Source organism: Saimiri boliviensis, chromosome 10, assembly GCF_048565385.1.
Source record: "Saimiri boliviensis isolate mSaiBol1 chromosome 10, mSaiBol1.pri, whole genome shotgun sequence".
In the NCBI taxonomy this organism is placed as follows: Eukaryota; Metazoa; Chordata; class Mammalia; order Primates; family Cebidae; genus Saimiri; species Saimiri boliviensis.
This window is the reverse complement of record NC_133458.1, coordinates 44,883,957-44,900,039: the sequence shown is the minus strand read 5'-3', so window position 1 is coordinate 44,900,039 and position 16,083 is coordinate 44,883,957. Positions and strand designations below refer to the sequence as shown.

Genomic DNA, 16,083 nt, shown 5'->3' with positions numbered 1-16,083 from the left:
TATCTGAGGTCAGGAGCTCGAGACCAGTCTGACGAACACGGTGAAACCCTGTCTCTACTAAAAATACAAAAATTAGCTGGGTGTGGTGGTGGGCACCTGTAATTCCAGCTACTCAGGAAGCTGAAGCGGGGGAATCGCTTGAACCCAGGAGGTGGAGGTTGTAGTGAGCCAAGATCAAACCATCGCACTCCAGCCTTGGCGACAAAGAGAGACTCCATCTCGAAGAAAAAAAAAATTGCCATTTCCAACCTTCTTATTTCTTAGCTGAGGAAACTGAGGCCTAGAAAAGATACGATCCCAACTAGTAAGAGTGAAAAATTTGGAATGAAAATTCAGTGCCCCTGACTCCTATTACTCTGTTTCACTCTTCTCACTTACTCAAGCAATTTGATGGATGGTAAGAGAACAAAAAGTTACCAAGTAGACTTGGGATATAAGATCATGAGTTAATTTAAACAGGGCAAGGTATGACTAATATCAAAGTTGGCTTTCTGCAATTAAAAACTGCTTATTCCAAGTTCCCTTAACAAACATGCTTTATATCTTGGTTTCCTTAACCTCATATGATTTTGAAATGCTCACGGGTTACTCTCCTAAGGCTAGATTTTCCAGATGATAATATCAAGCCACCTGCAATGTGACTGAAGCTTTAGCAAGCATAACCAGGCCCTGTTCCACGTGCCACCTGCTCTATGATCTTACAGTGACATCCTGGAACTGGAACCGCATTGCTGAGCTGGATGGCTGAGGTCGGCTGGTGATCTCCAATATGGTCCTCAGCAGGATATCCAGCAAGCTGGTCACTATCACATCTATTTCCTCCAGCACAGATTTTTCCTTAAGAGAGAAAAAAAAGGTCTTCAGGAAATTGGGGTTTAACATGCATTTTAATCTAACAGAAAAGGGGAAATCCAAGAGTCAGAGAACTTGAGAGACCTGGATTTCTCCTAAGTGAATGATCTTTTACAGTAAACAAAGGCACAGAGAAGTTAATGGCTTACCCAAGAGCATACAACTTGGGGGTGTAATGGATACCTGAGATACAAATAAAAAGGTCGGTGATGTCACGAAGGCATACCAGACTAACTCAGAACACCAGCTAGGCTCCCAACAGGGTGTGCTACCTTAGGCAATTCAGTTTGCCTCCTGGCCTGACTCTTCATGCAATTTCATCCTGGTTCTTAGTCTATAACTCCCCGGTTCCAGACTGTGCTTATATTTACTTTTCTCATCACTAGAGTTGCATCAGTCATTTTCCAAAACTCTATTTTAAGTACAAATGACTATTCCTATAAAAAGTGATTTTTAAAAGTCTTTGCATGTAAATATTAAGAAACAGCGTTTGGCCCAGGCAAATACCCTTAGCTACAGAATGGATCTGAGGTCAGTGGCCATATGGGAACTGCTTTCCTGATGCAAAGTTAATATTATCCATGCCCCAGGACTTGAAAAAGAACCCCAAATTCCTCTGCACTGACTGTATGTGATGGATTTGTGTTCTTACTACACCTGCACAAAACAAAACTCTGTGTACAAATGCTCCTAACCAAGGAGATCAGTCTTTGTAAAAATACTTTTAGAAAGTACAAGCTGGAAAGAGCTTTTTGGCTAGGATTTTATGATAAATTTTCTAACACTTGAAAGAAAAGTACCAAGGTTTTCGCTCCAGAGAGTTAGTTTCTGCTTTAAATGTCTTACAGAGAGCAGAAGTTGTGGAGGTGATTTCTTTTTATTTCTCATCTGCTGTTTTCGTTTCTGTGCAGTGAACTATCTAACTTACATTTTACCCTCAGCAATTATAATTTGGAAAAAGATTCTAACTAGGCATAGCATGGTTATTCTTTATAGAATTTTACAGAGGGAGGTTTAAATGTGAACTCATGCCTTCTGTCACCACTGTTCTATTCAGTTGCAAAGCACCCTTGGGGCCTAGATTATGGGGGTGGGAAAAAGTAAACTGCTTTGTTCCATGCAGGTTCCTCTTATTACACTTTCAGAGGCAAAATTTCTAGGCTTTTTCCCTCAATTGCCAACTCTATTCCCGTGCTACTGGGACTCTATCTCCAACAACTCCACTGAGGCCCCGTCCCAGCTCACTGATCTTCAGAAATTGATCTTAAGTGACAAACTGGGAAACTGTAGCATAGAGGAAGCAGAGAAACAGGAGTCTTGGCACTCCTTGCCAAACTCTGCTCCATAAAAACCTGTTACTGATGAGTAAAATGGTTACTTAACAGTTGCATATTGGCAGAAGTGGAACAGGATATTCTCCATATGTGGATTTCACACCAGACCCCTGAGCCATGAACACAAATACTCTTGAGTTGTCCCATTTATAAGCAAGCATGTGATTCTTCTCATTTTGCACTGCATTCTCTAATGCAGTTGCATTGCATCAACAGTTAGGCACATTGACAGGAATCCCCAAATCCGTAACAATTTGGAGATCATGGTTGGGGCCAAGTAATGGTTATATTGTAAGACACCCCCAATCTCCTGGGGCTGTCTTTTGCTTCTGCAACTTCCAGGGGACCCGGCCCAAGGGCCATAGCCAAGTTCTGAGTATCATTATGCCATCTTTCACAGAATGGATCAAAAACGACTTCAAGTTGCAAGCAGTAATTTATTCTTGCCACAGAGCAGTCATCATATCAAGACTAAAGACACATGTGGGAGGCTTTGAGATTTCTATTTTTCTCACTCAGTATGCAGTTCTTCCTTGAAATGAATGCAAGTTTGGGGAACCCAGGTTATTTGGGGTTACAGAATCCCACAAGGTTAAAAAAATTCCTTCCAAAGAGAAGCAATAAGTCCAGCCCAGTTGGAAATAAAAGTGAGTCTCAAAGCGTTCCTCTTTAGTGTAGTTTCTTTGTAGACTTTTACAAGTTTATTTCCAGAAGCCATTTGATGGAAACTATATACTAGGACCTGTATTTACTTACTGAGCTGTTTTTCTTGATGAGACAAAATACGTTGCTAAGGATACGTGCACACATGATTAGGTCCTTCTGTTCTTGCAAGTGAATGTGGAGGTGATGTAACACGACAGGCAGAAGAATGTACCGGGAATCTGAAGAGAGAAGAGTCATTAGTGTCACATCTGTTGGAGTCCCACACAATACCTAGGGCAAGTCCTTATCTACTTTTAATCCAATTTTAGTTGTTACATTATTAACACATGTAGTTACAAAGGTATTAGTTCTGCAAGGTTTATATTGAAAAACAGTAGTTCCTTTCCCCAAAGCATTAATTCCTACACTCTGGAGGCCTTTGACACTTTTAGGTAAAATAGGTATCTTTTTAAAATTGTTTGTTTTATCTCTAAATATCTAAACTACATGCTTCTCTTGCTGTTTCCTGAATTTTCATTGAGAGACTACCTACTGATTTTCTACGATTGTAGATGAGAACTTAGTTTTTCCTTTTTTTTTTTTTTTTAACCCCCTGGGTATGGATCGGCTGTTTCTCCAACCAAATTTCATCTTGAATTATAGCTCCCATAATTCCTTGTGGAAGGGGCCTGATGGGAGATAACTGAATCATGGGGGTAGTTTCTCCTATACTGTCCTCGGGGTAGTGAATATGTCTCAAGAGATCTGATGATTTTATAAAAGGTTTCTCTTTTCACTTAGCTTCACTCTCTCTTCTCTGCCACCATGTAAGACATAAGACATGCTTTTCACCTTCTGCCATGACCCACTTCTGTGGGTCCATTAAACCTCTTTTTTTTTTTTTTTTTTTTTTTGAGACAGAGTCTCACTCTGTCACTAGGCTGGAGTGCAGTGGCGTGATCTCAGCTCACTGTAACCTCTGCCTACTGGGTTCATATGATTCTCCTGCCTCAGCCTCCCAAGTAGCTGAGACAACAGGTGCATGCCACCAAGCCCAGCTAATTTTTGTAAATTTAGCAGAGACGGGTTTCAACATGTTGGCCAGGATGGTCTTGATCTCTCGACCTCATGATCCGCCCACCCTGGCCTCCCAAAGTGCTGTAATTACAGGTGTGAGCCACTGCCTGGGTAAACCTCTTTAAAAAAAAAAAAAAAAATTACCCAGTCTCAGGTATGTCTTTAATAGCAGTGCAAAAATGGACTAATATACTTCCTTTTCTCCCCAAGCCTCTCGAAATGGTTATATCAGTTTCTGGCTAAGTTAACATTATGGTTTTGCTGCTGTTCTGATTTGCAAACCTTGGTACATAGCTGGAGTTTTGCTTGGTTTTATTTTTCTCTCTTTAAAAGCTTTTGGGAAATTATCCCTGGTAATTCAAAATTTCATGATTATGTAACTTGCCTTGACCCTTTCAGTCTATAAACTTGTGTCCTTCAGTTCTGGGAATTTGCCTTGAATTATTTCTAGGATTTTTTTTTTTTTTTTTTCCTATCCTTTGTCTGGAAATTCAACTACATTTACATTGTAAATCTCTTGAACTATCTTCTACTTTTCTAGGATGTTTCCTTTCTTTTTGTTCAATTTCCCGGGTGATCTCCATACCTTATCTTCCAAATCATCTACTCAGTTTTAGTATTTATGCTATCACATATTTTATTTCCAAGAGCTTTCTCCCTCCCAGGGCCAGTGTTGTGGGTTTGTAACCTGAGCAGCCACACAGGTCCCTGTATTCAGAAGGACCCCATGCTTGGTGTAAGCTATGCTACTGCCACCTTGAAATTCTTAACTTTTGAACAACAGGCCTTGTATTTTCATTATGCAGCCATTTCTGTTTATTTCTATGAGTGTTCTCTTTCCAGAGCTTCCCATTCTTGTTTCACAGGTGCATTCTCTTCTTTCCCAAAGGAAATGTTTAAAGCAGGAAAATAGGGTCTGCAGGCAGGGAATCTAAGGCCAATTTGTGCCAACTTCCTCAAGCTGAATCAAAGAAAAATATCAAGGTCTGGGGCAGGGAATCTGAGGGCCAATTCATGTGAACTTCCCAAAACTGGATTGAAAGGGAAAGAAACCTGAGTCTGGGGACAGGGAACTTAAGGCCTATTAATGTGAACTTCCAAAAGTTGAACCAAAAGGAAAAAATCCCATCTCCCCATGCCTGAGTAGCAAAGGATCAAAGACTCTTCTTTTTCCCTAAACCCCTTCTCTTCTGCTGCCTCTCAGATGGAAAGGGAAAGTGGCCTGGATTGGCCACAGGCCAAGCAAGAACCATCCCTTTATCTGCAAAGGGCACCAATTCACCTTAGCCTTTAATTAGCCACAGACCAAATCCTTCATCTAGACAAAGGACCTCAAAAGGAATACTTCAAACCCAGAAAGCTTTGTAACCTGGCCCTAGAGCTGCTTGCTTGGCTGACTCTCATCCTGTGGAGTGCTTTCTTGTTTTAATAAATCCCCGCTTTTGCTGCTTGATTTCTGTGTTTCACTCATTTGTTACTTTGTGTGTTTTTCCCAATTCTTTGTTCCAAATGCCAAGGACCTGGATATCTCACACTCAAGACCCTTCTTCTGGTAACAGTTTTGCACCCTGAACTATCTTTTTCTTTCTAGTTACATTTTTCTTTTTTTGACACAGACTTACTCTGTTGCCCAGGCTGGAGTACAGTGGCATGATCTCGGCTCACTGCAACCTCTGCCCCCTGGGTTCAAATGTTTCTCCTGCCTCAGCCTCCCCCATAGCTGGGACTACATGTGTGTGCCATTGTATCCAGCTAATTTTTGTATTTTTAGTAGAAACAGTGTTTCACCATGTTGGCCAGGCTGGTCTTGAACTCCTGACCTCAGGTGATCCACCCGCCTCGGCCTCCCAAAGTGCTGGGATTACTTTTTTCTTTCTTTATTTTGGCTTTTGCTTTTCACATTATGGGCGTTTCTCCAGTATCTGGTGATCCTTCATTGTCCATTCTTCTTTACAAGTAAGGCACTAAAATGCTAACTGGAAATAACAAAACCTCTGTCTGCCTAGGCAAGCTTGTGGACTAGGGAAGCATCACTGTGGGATGGGAGGAAGCAAGGTGTTCCACTGGGGCGGGGTCTCCAGGGTTCAGTATCTAGATGGTTTCTCTTGGGCTGGTTAGTTTCTCTGAAGATAATGGGTACAATACATATGAATATCAATCAATTTCATCTTTAGAGCTACCAGATGTTTTCAATTCCTGATCCTTTCTGAAGCCTACCTGAGTCTTCTGACATTCTGTGGAATAAATTAGTTTGCTTCTTGGCTTTATTCTAACTCCATACACACCACACCCACATTTCAAACTTGTCTGCAAGCCAACTGCCACCCAACCTTGTAAAAATTGCTGCTATTTCTTATGCATTGTATCTCTTCTTCCATTCTCTTAAACCTGTAAGATTATACCTTTAAAAAAATTCCTTTTTGTATCTGTAACAACAGATCCAAAAACTCTTTTCAAAACTTTAGCAAATTAATTATAACAATATATTAATATAAAGTCGATAAGACCCTTGCTATCTGATTGAGTTCCTCATCCTCCACCATCCCCCAGGTGATATCTGATCACCTTGCCCTGTCCTTAGCAAGAATCCTGTTATGTCAGTTTAACCAGGTTCTGCAAACCCCTGCCCCCACTTCCCACCCTTTAATGTTTCCTCTTAATAATTTCCCATCTACCTACCCCGACTCTGTTCCTTGGCTATAAAGTCCCACTTACCCATGCTATGTTAGTCCAATCTTTCTCCTCTATTGAAAAATCCCTTTGCAGCCATCCCTACACCTATCAGCATGACCCTCACCTTGAAAAAAGCCTGCCTTACCATCCTCAGCCAATGTCATTAAGTGTTTTTTTCTTTAACAGGTGCCAAGGCAATTCAACGGAAAAACAATAGTTTTTTTCAACAAATGGTGTTGGATAAACACATGTTAAAAACAAACAAAAACAAAAAAAAACCTCTATCCTTACCTTACACCAAATACAAAATTTAACTTGGGATAGCTCACAGACCTAAATGCTAAGGCTAAAAGTTTAAAGGCTCTGAAAGAAAACATAGGAGAAAATCCCAGTGACCATGAGTTAGATATAGATTTCCCAAACAAGTACATGAAGCTCAAACTATCAAAGATAAGTGATAAATTACATTTGATCAAAATTAAAAATTCTACTTGACTTGAACCATTGACCCTGTTCAAGATCCCTATTTGATGCTTTCTTTCTACTTGAGGACTCAAGAATCAGACTGCTTAGATTAGAATTCCAGTTCTGTGAAATACTTGCCTCAGTCTTTCCATCTGTAAAATGAGGATAAGACAATGGTCACTCCTCTTGGGATTGTGTTACAGATCATATTAGCCAGCAGTGCTTGCAACACAATGAGTGCTACAGAAGTGTGATTCTCCGTTCTTCCTCTTTCAATTTCTTCCTATATCTATAGATAAAAGTGATTCGGTATGCTAATAAAAATCGTAAGGAGTGCAAATAAAGCATCCACAACTGGGAAAGTGCCTTTTCTGGTGTTTCCCTGATTTCTCTCATGTCTTTTTTACTTCTCTTAGTAATTAGGTTTGGAGTCTCCTTTTTCTTTTGACCCTTGCCATTGGGTTACCAAAATAACAAGGTCCAGCCTCTGGTTTAGGATCAAAACAGACAACCTAAGGCAGAGGAATTCTATATGTTAAGCAAACAAATACAGAATATTAAAATCCAAACTTGTAAAATAATTGTAAGCCTTCTTTAAACAGCAAGCCTCACTAGGAAACTTAAATACTTGTTTACAAATCAATTACTTGATAAAAAGAACCAGGAAAAACAACAACAACAACCACCACCTGAAAATCTAAGTGCCAGGAGTCACGGTCTAGTAATGTTTAATTAGAAAGGAAGATAAAGCTTATCTGATATGTTCCTACAGCTAGGGAGATTTGATTTCTAAAAATTCTATTCGTAGCCAACTGTTAAGAAAATACCAACTGCAGAAAAGTAAGTAAGGTGAACAAATAACTCGTGTGTGATATGTATAAAAAGAAATATATAACCATCTAGCTTGCAGATTTCCTTTTTCTCTATTACTTGGGCAATGCCAGCCAGTGCAAATGATAGAATAGGTGGGTAAATGGTAAACAAGCTGACTGGTTGATATGCTAATTCTTACCTTTAAAAAGAAAACAACCAGACCCATCAAATAAGACCCCCCAGAAAACAACCCAAGTTGAACATATACTAACGTTCCATATATTGAATTCCAGAATCTGCTGTGCAGGTTCTGTCCTTGAAAGGGCTGATACACTCATATACCTCATCTCAGATAAAGCTGCCTGTGTCTCCTTGAGTGTAGAAGGAGTGACTCTCATTTACTTTTTTGGTATACACTTGAGTAGATATATAGCCAGCTCCCTTGGTACTCCCTATTGGGCACAGGACTAGGAAGGAGCAAGGGAAGCTAAGAAATGCCAGTAGATTTCCTCCTTTAGATTAATTTTGAGGAGTCATACTTTTGCCTCCTCTATCAACAAGCGTTAGACAGGGATCCTTAAAGTTAGCATCGGACACCAAGAGTGAGGTCTGTGAGTCCTATGGCAGCACACAAGGGTTGGCTGTCACATGCCACAAACTGGGCTCCAACATGGGCTGGACGTGGGCACTGCCGTGGGGCGGCCTCACTACAGGGACACTGTAAACAAGGAAGGCGGAAGGGCATTCGGCGGTACAGCTTTGCATGTAGCCAAGCTGCTGAATGCAGAAAGCCTGACATCAGAGCTGGGTTGGGCCTCTGTGATCAAAGCCACCAGGAATTGAACTGGCAAAGTCATAGCCAGCCACAAAACCTGCAAACAAGCCTTTCAGACACTGGAGTATAAAGACAGCCAACACTCATAGAGAAAAGGACTGCAGATTCAGGGGGCTACATTTTCATGCAGACAATGTCAAGATCACAGAGGGAAGCAACAGTAAAGGGATAAGGATGATCTCTGTATTAAGCTCCCAGATCTCAGCCACTGGCTTTAATCCCACCCTGAATGCCTCCACCTAGACGTCCTTCCTAAAGCAAGAGGCATGCACCGTGTACCTCTTACTTTTGGCTGTGCCACTTCCTGGCCTGGGACTCCTACATAGCCACCTTGCCACCTACTGCTTTATTGTCATATTCGTGCTTATCCTCAGCTCAAAAGTTTTTAATACAACAAGATTTTCCTTTTTAATACACATAATTTGTTCAGCAGCTTTTTTATTTTTTTTGAGATGGTGTCTTGCTCTTTCACCTAGGCTGGAGTACAGTGGGGTGATCTCGGCTCACTGCAACCTCTGCTTCCCAGGTTCAAATGATTCTCCTGCCTCAGCCTACAGACTAGCTGGGGCTACAGGTGCATACCACCGTGCCTGGCTAATTTTTGTATTTTTAGTAGAGACAGGGTTTCACCATGTTGGCCAGGCTGGTTCGAACTTCTGACCTCAGGTGATACAGTAGCTTTTGCTGCTATATCCTGATCCCTAACCCATGATTCAGTCAGTACCTAGTGTTCATGAAACATCTATTAAGAACCTGCTATACACCAGGCACTATTAGGGAAGCTAGAGATATCATTGTGATCAAGGCAAATAAAGTCCCTGGCCTCTGGGGTTTTCTCTACTGGGGTGGAAGAGGGAAACAGACATTAATCAATGAAATACCCAATTCTCTATTTCATTACTACTGCGCTGGGTGGTCAAGAAGCAAAACACAGTGTACTATGAAAGTGATAACAAAGTGGGCGGGGCAGCAAGGAGATTTCTTGAGAAAATGAGAGAATAAACCATAAAGGATAAGTGGTAATTAACTTTGCTGGGCAGGAGCTGGAGAAAGTGGATTCCAGGTCGGGCACAGTGGCTCACACTTGTAATCCCAGCACTTTGGGAGGCCGAGGCAGGCAGATCACCTGAGGTCGGGAGTTGGAGAACAGTCTGACCAACATGGAGAAACCCTGTCTCTACTAAAAATACAAAATTAGCTGGGCGTGGTGTCACATGCCTGTAATCCCAGCTATTCTGGAGGCTGAGGCAGAAGAATTGTTTGAACCTGGGAGGCAGAGGTTGTGGTGAGCCGAGATCACATCATTGCACTCCAGCCTTGGCATTAAAAGTGAAATTCCATCAAAAAAGAGAGAGAGAGAAAGAAAAGAAAAGAGGATTTCAGAGAATCCTAGAGAAAAGTAGCAAGGAGATGGGATGAAGCAGGTGGGTGGGGCCACATCATGGGGCCTGGAAGATAATTCTGGAGTGTGTCCCCCGATAAAATAGAACTGGGATGTGAGTAGAAGCTGGGAGTGACATCATCTGGTACGTTTCAAAAGGTAACTTTGGCTAGTAAATGGGTAGGCGAAAGTAAATACGGGAAACAAGGAGACAAAGGGCAGAGGCAGCTCAGAGCAAGTGCAGCTGGACTGCAGAGGTGGCAGTGGGTGCGGGGAGAAGCTACAGAGGCATGTGAGGTGTCCTGGTGATGGACAGAGACAAAGGCCAAAGGGGAGAAGGAACGACTCTAAGGTTTCTAGGTGGATGGTGCTGCCACCTACTGAGACGGGGAAGAGTAAACTTAGAAAGAAAAAAGTTGAGATTTCCATTTAGACCTGCTGAATTTAATGAGCCTGTGAGATATCCATGAGACAGGTTTAGAGCCCAGAGGAGAGGTCTAACCTAGAAATATAAACGTGAGAGTTGGGTCAGCACATGGCGGCACTAACTGAGGCTAAGCAAGTAGAAGGAGTCCCAAGATTTGCTTGGATCTCCCTGCTACATGGCACCCTGGAAATCTGCCCCATCACAAATGCTGCTGTACTTTTTCATATTATAATTACTTGTCTGATGTCTGCTTTTGTGCTTCACTGCAGGCAGACAGAGGGCAGAGACTCTATCCTTTCAATTTGTTACAGTATTTCCATCATAATGTATTTCTAATATAATACTGTGGAACCTGCCCATAATAAATATTTGTTGAATGAATGGACTCCATGATGAATTCTACTGGATATTAGAGGTTACTGAAATAGAGCCTGGCATTTCTGTCTTCAGGTTTAAACAGAACTTAAACAGGAAGAGCGCAAGAGGCCCATTATCAGTTTAGTTTACAATGACTCCATCTGCTGGTACTTGCTCTGAGCACGGGGAGACAGCGATTTTCACTATCTTGCGAGCCACAGCAGCTGCCTGTGACACACAAGCTCCCCGCCCCTCTGAAAATCTGTGCGAATGTGGAGAGTGATATGTAAGAAACGAAATGATACAGGTGTCATCCTTTCCCCAGTAATGTGCTTGTTACTGTCAATCAGCCCCGAAAAGTACAGAAACACAGTAACAGAACTAAGTTCAAAGGGAGACTTGTGACTCCCAAAATATGTGAATTTACATTTGTTTTCAAAACCCATAGTTGAAAGGTAGGGGCCACTATGATTTCGGTGAGGCATATTTTTCATCTTAAGTTCTATGTGCAGGGTGAGGTGTTACCTAAAACTCTTAATTTTATCTTTGCCCTGTCTAGAGACAAATGCAGAAACTAGTTTTCTTTTCATATTTCTTTTGAGATGGAGTGTTGCTCTGTTGCCCAGGCTGGAGTGCAGTGGTGCGATCTCGGCTCACTGCAACCTCCACCTCCCAGGTTCAAGCCATTCTCCTGCCTCAGCCTCCCAGTAGCTGGGGCTACAAGTGCACGCTTCAATGCCCAGATAATTTTTATATTTTTAGTAGAGACAGGGTTTCACAGTGTTGCCCAGGCTGGTCTCGAACTCCTGAGCTCAGGCAATCCGCCCACCGTGGCCTCCCAAAGTGCTAGGATTACAAGTGTGAGCCACCGCACCCAGCAAGAAACTATTTTTCAAAGACACAACTTTCTAGGTTCTTCATTAAAACATGCACTTAAACATAGTTATAGCCATTTAATCTTTAACAACAACAACAATAACAAAAATGCAAAACCCAAAATCATTATGTGGGCAAATTTTTCATAAAATACAAGAACAGAGCCTGAAAACCTGTGAAAACTGGTCAACTTTCAGCAAGTGCTTTCAGAGCTCCCTGATGGTGAAGAACACCTGGAAAGGCCTTCATCCTGAGATTCTTCCCTTTGGAAAAGCCTGGGAAAGGGAGCCAGAGGAGTATACAGGTAAGGAGGAAGAGAAGGGTTGGGATAAAGGGATTGAAACAGAAGGAACAGAACGCTAATGATTTTTAGCCAAAGGCTTTCTTGAAGTCCCAGGTAGTTTTTTAAAATATAATTTTACATTGGATCATCATCACAAATTCCACATTAAAAAAACTAAGGTCTGTACATTTTTTCCAATGGTCTACATTATTACTCTGCTTCTAGAGAAAAAAGAAGCTCTTATTTATGCAACTTTATTCTTTATAAAGCCTTTCTATTTTGCAAGCCCTGGCTAGCAAAAAAGTTCTAAACAAATGTAATTTTTAAGAGTGAAAGAAATTTAATCACACGCAATGCAATAAAACCCGACACTAAACTGCACTTTAACTACAGTTCAAAGAAATAAAAGGCACCCATAAACTGTAGTAGGATTTTATTCCTGAAGTTGTCAAATTAATAGAAAAACCTATCAAACATCTTTTCTTCATAGTATGGCCTAAAGTATGGGGAAGGGCATTAATTTTTAAAGTATACTTTAAAAATAGTCTAATAGTCCACCTTTCTCTTTCTTTCTCTTACATTTTTACTGCAGTTTTGTATGAAATCCACAAAACTCTTAATGGGGACTGAGGAGTTTCTGCCAAAAGGAAAAAAAATTCCACTTGATTACTTTAAGAAATTCCTACCCTAAAACACTTGATTTTTTAGTGTGTAGGCAAAAGCAAGTTGTACCAGTACGCTTTTCACCAGGGATACATGACCAGTGGCTTTAGGTCTTTATCCTTACTTCTGCTATCTGTGCAGGGTTTTGCCTGATAAACTGTTCAATTATTCCAAAGTAGAAACATATGTTAACTGTTTTTTTTTTTTTTAAGCAAGAAAATAGCTCAGCATTAACTGCAGACATCTGCTAAACAAATCATCAAGCACCAAGTAATGGTGACAAATGCAAAGTGAATGTAAAACCCACAGCTCCAGCAGAATCTGACCCTGCAAAGTCCAGGGGACCCTGTTTCTAACCTCTTGCTACCATGCCCTCAACTATGTCTCTCTGCTGCCACTTCCACGCTTCCCCCTTCCCCAACAACTTCTATGCATCAAATCTATCTGTTTGCCATTGCCAAAGCTGTCTTCTCCAAAACTACTTAGATTCTTCTATTTGTGGTTTTCAGGAAATATGAAGAATAAAATTTGGGGGAGAAAATGAAAAATGAGGTACCAGTTTTCAATGCTTTAAATAAGTCCACCTGGACCTCAGATGATTTAGACATTGAATATTAATCTATTTAGATTCCAAATATTATCGGTGTCCTTCAGGTTTGGTCAGAAGTTCTAGAATTTGGCTTTGGGGGTATGACTAAGTGGGTGATTCAGTCCTCCAGCCTGCTCTGGCCATCTGTGAGGCTTCCCAGAGACCCTTACCACAACCTAGCTTGAATCTTTTTTTTTTTTTTTTTTTTTGAGACGGAGTTTTCGCTCTTGTTACCCAGGCTGGAGTGCAATGGCGCGATCTCGGCTCACCACAACCTCCGCCTCCTGGGTTCAGGCAATTCTCCTGCCTCAGCCTCCTGAGTAGCTGGGATTACAGGCATGTGCTACCATGCCCAGCTAATTTTTTGTATTTTTAGTAGAGACGGGGTTTCACCTTGTTGACCAGGATGGTCTCGATCTCTCAAGCTCGTGATCCACCCGCCTCGGCCTCCCAAAGTGCTGGGATTACAGGCTTGAGCCACCGCGCCCGGCCTTAGCTTGAATCTTGCCATGACAACATTTCATTCCCTTCTTTGGTGTTCACGTGCATATATGAACTTCTGTCTTCTCTACATGTTAATTGCTACTCTGAGCTCAACCATGAGTATTCTGGAGCCATACTTGTTCCTTTGCATGCCTCCTCCGCTTTGTTCTCCTTGGGATTTGTGATGGTTAATTTTAATGTATCAACTTGTCTGGGCCATAGGGTGCCCAGATAGTTGTTTAAACATTTTTCTGGGTGTGTCTGTAAAGAAGTTTCTGGAGGAGAATAACACTGGAATTGTCAGACAGAGTAAAGCAGATTGTACTCCCCAGTGTGGTGAACTTCATCCACTCTGTTGAAGGCCTGAACAGAAGAAAAGGCTGAGTAATGGAAAATATGCTCTCTCTTCCTGATGGTCTCCAAGCCAGGACAATGGTCTTCTCTTGCATTTGGACTTGGACTTGAACTGCAACTTATACCATTTTCCCTCCTGCTTCTCAGGCCTTTGGTCTCAGACAGAAACTGTATCATCAGCTCTTATGGGTCTCCAGCTTACTGGCTGCAGATTTGAGATTGCTCAGCCTCTTTAATGATATACATCATTTCCTTATGACCCCCTTTCTTCCTTCTTCCCTTCCTCCTTCCTTCCCTTCCTTTCCTCCCTTCCTTCCTTCATGTATATACACACACACCCTGTTGGTTCTCTTTCTCTGGAGAAATTTGACTAATACAGGATTCCAGTAAAATGTCAACTTTTAGAACTTCTAGATGTCTTGATGGGCTTGGTCTGAAACATCTAAGGTCTGAAAAGGTTTTGAAATTCATTTTCTTAAAATGTGATCCAACTGTACTCTGTATTCCCCTGCTTCTTTCGAGACAGAGTGTCCATCTGTCACCCAGGTGGGAGTGCAGTGGTATGATCATGGCTCACTGTATTCTTGGCCCCCTGGGCTCAAGTGATCCTCCAACCTCAACCTCCTGAGTAGCTGGGACCACAGGTATGTACCACCACACCTGAGTATTTTTTGTTTATTTTTGTAGAGATGGGGTCTCACTATGTTGTCTAGGCAAGGCTGGTCTTGAACTCCAGAGCTCAAGCAATCCTCCTGCCTTGGCCTGCCAAAGTGCTGGGATTACAGGCATGAGCCCAGCTCTCTTTACTCCTTTCTCTGGCTGATAGGAACCTTTCAGGAAATAAGGCCACTTTCTCAGATTCTTCTTTATTCCATATTGCTAACCAATTGTTCTTCCGTGATCAAAAATAAACTCACAATAGCAATTGTCTTCACCATATTCTATATTTAGAGAATTTGAACTGTCATTAAGGCAGGTCAAGATTAAGTACTCTGTCTTTAGCTGAATACATATCCAGTGGATACCCCTAAATGTCCTGATCCCTACTTTACCTTATCCCATTTCACGTTTATAATTTTAATCAGAAAAGTGTCATTTGTATCCTCCATCTGGTCATGATGTGTACACTCACACTATTGTAGCACTTCTAGATTTCATTATTTTTTACTTTCAAGAAATAAACAAAAATCTTAGATTTCTGAGTGTTTTTCACCTTCCCATATAGAGCTAAGCTATCACACTGCTTTTGAATTTGTTTCTTTAACCTGTATGTGGTAAGTAGAATAACAGTCACCCAAAGATGTTCATCTCTGAATCCCTAGAATCTGTGAGTATGCTATGGCAAAAGAGACTTTGCAGATGCGATGAAGTAAAGGATCTTGAATGGGAAGATTTTCCTGGATTATCTTGGTGTGCACAGTGTAAACACAGGGGTCCTTATAAGCAAAAGAGACAAGAGAACAAGAGTCCGAGACAGAGAGATTTGAAGATGTGCTGCCAGCTTTCAAGAGGGAGGAAGGGGCCACAAACCAAGGGATGCAAGTGGCCTCTAAAAGCTATAAAAGGCAAAAAAATGCATTGTTCCCTAGACCCTCCAAAAAGGAATGCAACTCTAGTAACATCTTAATTTCAGCCCATTGACAACAATTTTGGACTTCCACCCTATGGAATAGTAGGATAAGAAGTTTGTGTTGTTTTAAGCCACTAAGTTTTTGATTACTGTCACAGCAGCAATGGGAAATGACTACACCATAACCGTATTTAAAATGAGTCTTATTTCCATATTTTGGTGATGCTATTGTTTTCTTCATGTTTATAATAAAAGAATGTTTTTAAACCATTCCTTGTCACTTGCATACAGTTATCTCTGGGAAAATAAGATAAAAACTTAGGGCATTCAATCCCAAGTTCTCCGTCCCCTCAAAAAAAAGTCTTTTGCTGATATAAAAATTATGTATGTGTGTGTTAATATTTTA

The 16,083-nt window shown here is 41.3% G+C and overlaps 1 protein-coding gene across 3 annotated transcripts in view; it reads right to left on the bottom strand.

The window, feature by feature from the left end:
• Positions 1-16,083, bottom strand: part of DOCK4 (dedicator of cytokinesis 4) — a 480,387-nt gene that overhangs the window by 115,883 nt on the left and 348,421 nt on the right. For all 3 annotated transcript variants that reach the window (XM_010344060.3, XM_010344067.3, XM_003921080.4), the window contains exons 24-25: positions 2,943-3,070; positions 703-837 (exon numbers count right to left, since the gene is read on the bottom strand). In XM_010344060.3, the coding sequence (XP_010342362.3) occupies positions 703-837; positions 2,943-3,070 (263 nt within the window). The remainder of the gene's footprint in view (positions 1-702; positions 838-2,942; positions 3,071-16,083) is intronic.